The sequence below is a fragment of the Triticum dicoccoides genome, chromosome 4B (genome assembly GCF_002162155.2).
Source record: "Triticum dicoccoides isolate Atlit2015 ecotype Zavitan chromosome 4B, WEW_v2.0, whole genome shotgun sequence".
In the NCBI taxonomy this organism is placed as follows: Eukaryota; Viridiplantae; Streptophyta; class Magnoliopsida; order Poales; family Poaceae; genus Triticum; species Triticum dicoccoides.
Window position 1 is genome coordinate 521,203,671 of NC_041387.1, and position 4,045 is coordinate 521,207,715.

Sequence of the window (4,045 nt, forward strand, 5' to 3'; positions counted from 1 at the left end):
GCAACGGCCTGTAATCAAGTAGACTTTATGATAGTAAAGGCCTTTATGTGGGGCGTTACCAGTAACGCCCCAGACTTAACTCACCTTAAACCCTCTCCTACGTGGGCTGGCTGGGGTCCTGGCGCACTCTATATAAGCCACCCCCCTCCACAGGCAGAAGGGTTCGGCACCTTGTAATTCATACATTCATAATCCACTCGACCGCCTCCGGGCTCCGAGACGTAGGGCTGTTACTTCTTCCGAGAAGGGCCTGAACTCGTACATCCCTTGTGTTTACAACCTCTCCATAGCTAGGACCTTGCCTCTCCATACCTACCCCCCACTCTACTGTCAGGCTTAGAACCACGACAAACCGTACGGCTAATCATGCACTGCACCTGAAGAAGAAGAAAACTACATCTGGTCATCAACTTCGACGGCGGCGCCCATCGGCATGTAATGATTAGTTTTGGATGATACATTGAGCTGTCATCAAGGCAGATATGTATTCTGTAAAGTTGAATTTGTCCCGTCTGAATCGTGATATCTAAGCTTAGGCCCCGCTAGGTATGGATTGTAAACTTTTACACCCGTATCGATTTTGCAGGTGTATTTTAGCGCCCACAGTGTGATTTCCATCTAGATAAAGAAAACGACTCGGGTGGAGGTCTATATATTTTACAACGATATATATCGCTGCGAAACGTCGTTCCAATCAGGGCCTTAGGTTGCCGTCAGTTAAGTTTCGTCGACCATTGGAGCTCGCAGTAGTATGACAGTATGAGGTTAGAGTGGAATGAGCAGGATCATTCCCACACCAAGGGTGGGCTCATTGTGTGCTTGCTTGCTGCTTGCATGGTCGATAATTTGATATGACCCGCCACATGGCCTGGCCTGTTTGGATGCTGGACATGCATTCAAATCTTGGCCCGCACGAAACTTAAAGCGCTGTTGGGTCTAATGCTCGATTTGGCCACGCGGCAAGGATGCAAGCAAGCGCAGCTGGTGATGCGGACTCGTGCAGGCGTGGTACACATGTTGCACCCGGTTTGTTCTATTCACCTTGTTTGTACACATGTTGTGCAATTTGAAATTTTCTTTGACTAAAACTTTCGTGCTGCAAGTTTTATGTCTCGACACTCATAGATGAGTATATGTACATCTCCCTATTGTACTGTACTAAGGTGTTTATGTGGTGCATGTTAGTTTAGACGAAATTCAGTAAATCCATTGCACACGCTCGACCGTTTGAAATTTCATTTGACCACTAGCTTTATCTCGTTGTTCCACATAACTTTTGTCTTCTACTGGAAATAAATAACAGTAGTAACCTACTAACAAAAGGATTTCCAAAGATTTTTTGGTGTCAATTGACCCTGCTAACCTCATTGTCATGTGAGGGGCTTAGCGCCCTACCATAATCAAGACATATTCATATGGGACATTTACATTTATGCCCCTAATTTGCACCCACTCTCAGATTTGCCCCTAAATTTTTGATGTGCTCAAATTTGCCATTTTAAGTCGCTGGAATGCCCTTCCATCTGGTCAAAGTTGTTTGACCAAAAGTTTGAAAATTCATAACAAATTCATATGAAGTCAGAAAAATGCAAATAAGATATCCAAATGTTCATACAAACATCACCTATACGCGCATGTCATTTACGTTCCTCACCTACATGTGCATTTATGTGCATTCGCCCTAAATTAATTTTAATGTTATAAACCCTAAAAAGCTTTAAAGAGTGCTTTTTTCATGAACGTAAATGACATGTGCATATAGGTGTTGTTTTTATGAGCATTTTGATATCTTATTTTGCATTCTTGTAAGTTCATGTGAGTTTCTTATGAATTTTCAAAGTTTTGGTCAAACAATTTTGACCAGATGGAAGGGCATTCCTGTGACTTATAATGCTTTTTAGGGGCAAATTTGAGCACATCAAAAAGTTAGGGGTAAATTTGAGTAGTGGGTTCGAGTTAGGGGTACAAATGTAAATGTCCCTATTCATATTTGGTAAATGTAAAGTTTAACAAGGCAAAAAAGCTCTCATGCTTGTCTTTGCACCCATTTGCATACAGTTCGATGTAAGAGCGGCTTACCTATTATGAGCTTGTCAACTTTGGATGTTGATCTTAGATTCTTCCTATTGTTAGTCATTTTTGCACTAAGTATGATATGGTTTTTAATTCAAAAGAAAAGTATGATATGTTTTCTTGTACATCCAAGCTCTTGAGACAAAAAAAATCCATGAGTTCCACGGTGCATTATGTGCTCATCTTTCATTGAGTTTTAATCATGATATTCTCGAGGTTGATCTTGTATTATCCCATTAACTATTGCACTTTTATTTTTTATTTTTTTGTTTGTGTGTTTGGTAGGCCTTTTACGTGTATTATATTTCAAGTGGATTTTTCATGATAACCGAAGCCAATTCTGAGGTGAAAGGGAGTTTGTTTGTTTGATAAGAATTTTTCACGCCGAAATATTTGTAGGCATGGGATCCGTCTGAGCCCGTCCAAGGGTTGTATTGTACAATGACTTCTAAAGCCATTATCTGTACTAATGTGTTATTAGGTATTGACTTGGAATAGTTATTTCTGAGTCACCTGAAGAACAACCAAAGTGTGAGAATAAACATTTGAGGTAACTCGTAGAACCAATCATGTTCTATATACACCATCCAAATTAATAAAACACAAATATGTACAACAGGTTAAACTCGTACAAGGATATTGGAGCTACATGAGGGTAATCAATCAATCAATATATGTACACAAGTAGTGCTTACGATTAATATTTATAAGCACCACACCATAAATAAAGAAATTACGGCCATCTCTCCAATGTATGATGATATGCTCACAAACCACTGGCATCCTAATAAATCGCTCCGTTGGCAGTGAGCAGTTAAAACTGCAATTTGCTCGCAAATGTTTGCCCAAACGTCCATCCAGGTGGCACAATGTTGTTGAAGACAAGCGTCTGCCCATCTATGCTGGTCAATCTGAATGAGAGCATCTTCCCGGTAAGATTCGCTAGAGATTGCCAGTTCGCGCCCCAGTTACGAGCCATTGGCGCCCATGCGTCTAAATCAGAGGTCTTGACATCCATCGATTTGATTGATCCAGCAGCTCCCATGTTGAATACATTAACTAGGATAAAGTAATCATGACCAGCAATCTTGAACCGCACCCCACCCTTCTTCACGCATGGAACCCTGCAACAATCGGTTTTAGTAACTTGCACACAGGCACATACACTAATATACACTCATGTGTAGGTAGGTACCTCTGGTACATGACAGGGATGATGCCACCCTTGTAGACACCAATCTTCTCCCAGGCCGGTTGTGCCATGTCGAAGTGCGGCCTCGGAGGATTGCACCAGCCTCCATTGTCGCTCGGGAGTGCATAGTTAGGCGGGCAAAGGTTCGTGGCTGTGATTGTCACCGTGACGCCCGGTTTGCAGAACATCGGATCCGCAAGCTTGTGATCACAAGCAATCTTGTAGCACTGACCGCATGCTGCGCCGTCGTTGAAGAGCGCCTGGCTTAGCGCCGCCGTCCGCGTCCCGTAGCCCGCTGAGTACAGGTTGCCGTACCCACACGCCCCACCTGCGTTGAATTGAGTGTATGTATGCTTTTAGAAGGGCTGCACGACATGTGGTATTCGCTATTCAATTGGCCCATACATGACTTTGAAATAAGCTACTTACCCATAGTGTCAGAGGCATCAGCGCCGCCGTAGAACGTCGCATGCGCCCTCAGCCATACCGGCGCGTTGTCCGCGGCCATGGCCAGCCCAGAGCACGCGAGCATGAGAGCCACCACGACAATAGCTCGAGCTGGAGCCGACGCCATGTGTATCGCTGGATGCCCTTGCAAATTAAACTCACCAACTTGTCTATCTGTACGTAGCTGATCTGGGATGGGAAGCTCTGTGTTGTAGCTTATGTGATTGTTCTTGTATCAGTGAGGATTTGGTTCTGATAGTTTGATGAATGTCCGTGTATATATAGCCTTTGCTGGAGGGACTCGGCAACGTCATCACGAAAGAGGCGGGCTAG

General features: G+C 43.6%; 1 protein-coding gene across 1 annotated transcript; it reads right to left on the minus strand.

Moving 5' to 3' along the window:
- Nucleotides 1-2,887: 2,887 nt before the first annotated feature.
- On the minus strand, nt 2,888-3,839 carry LOC119293816 (expansin-A24-like). Its single transcript, XM_037572168.1, has 3 exons — nt 3,695-3,839; nt 3,269-3,593; nt 2,888-3,197 (listed from the first exon to the last, which is right to left on the minus strand). The coding sequence occupies exons 1-3, from the start codon at nt 3,837-3,839 to the stop codon at nt 2,888-2,890; spliced, it is 780 nt and encodes a 259-aa protein (XP_037428065.1).
- Nucleotides 3,840-4,045: the final 206 nt, after the last annotated feature.

What these genes read in the sequence shown, in the direction of transcription:
- LOC119293816 (XM_037572168.1), bottom strand. Translation starts at nt 3,839, where the DNA reads ATGGCGTCGGCTCCAGCTCGAGCTATTGTCGTGGTGGCTCTCATGCTC. An exon ending in TGATGCCTCTGACACTATGG is followed by an intron (nt 3,594 to 3,694) that starts GTAAGTAGCTTA and finishes AATTCAACGCAG; the next exon opens with GTGGGGCGTGTGGGTACGGC. An exon ending in ATCCCTGTCATGTACCAGAG is followed by an intron (nt 3,198 to 3,268) that starts GTACCTACCTAC and finishes CGATTGTTGCAG; the next exon opens with GGTTCCATGCGTGAAGAAGG.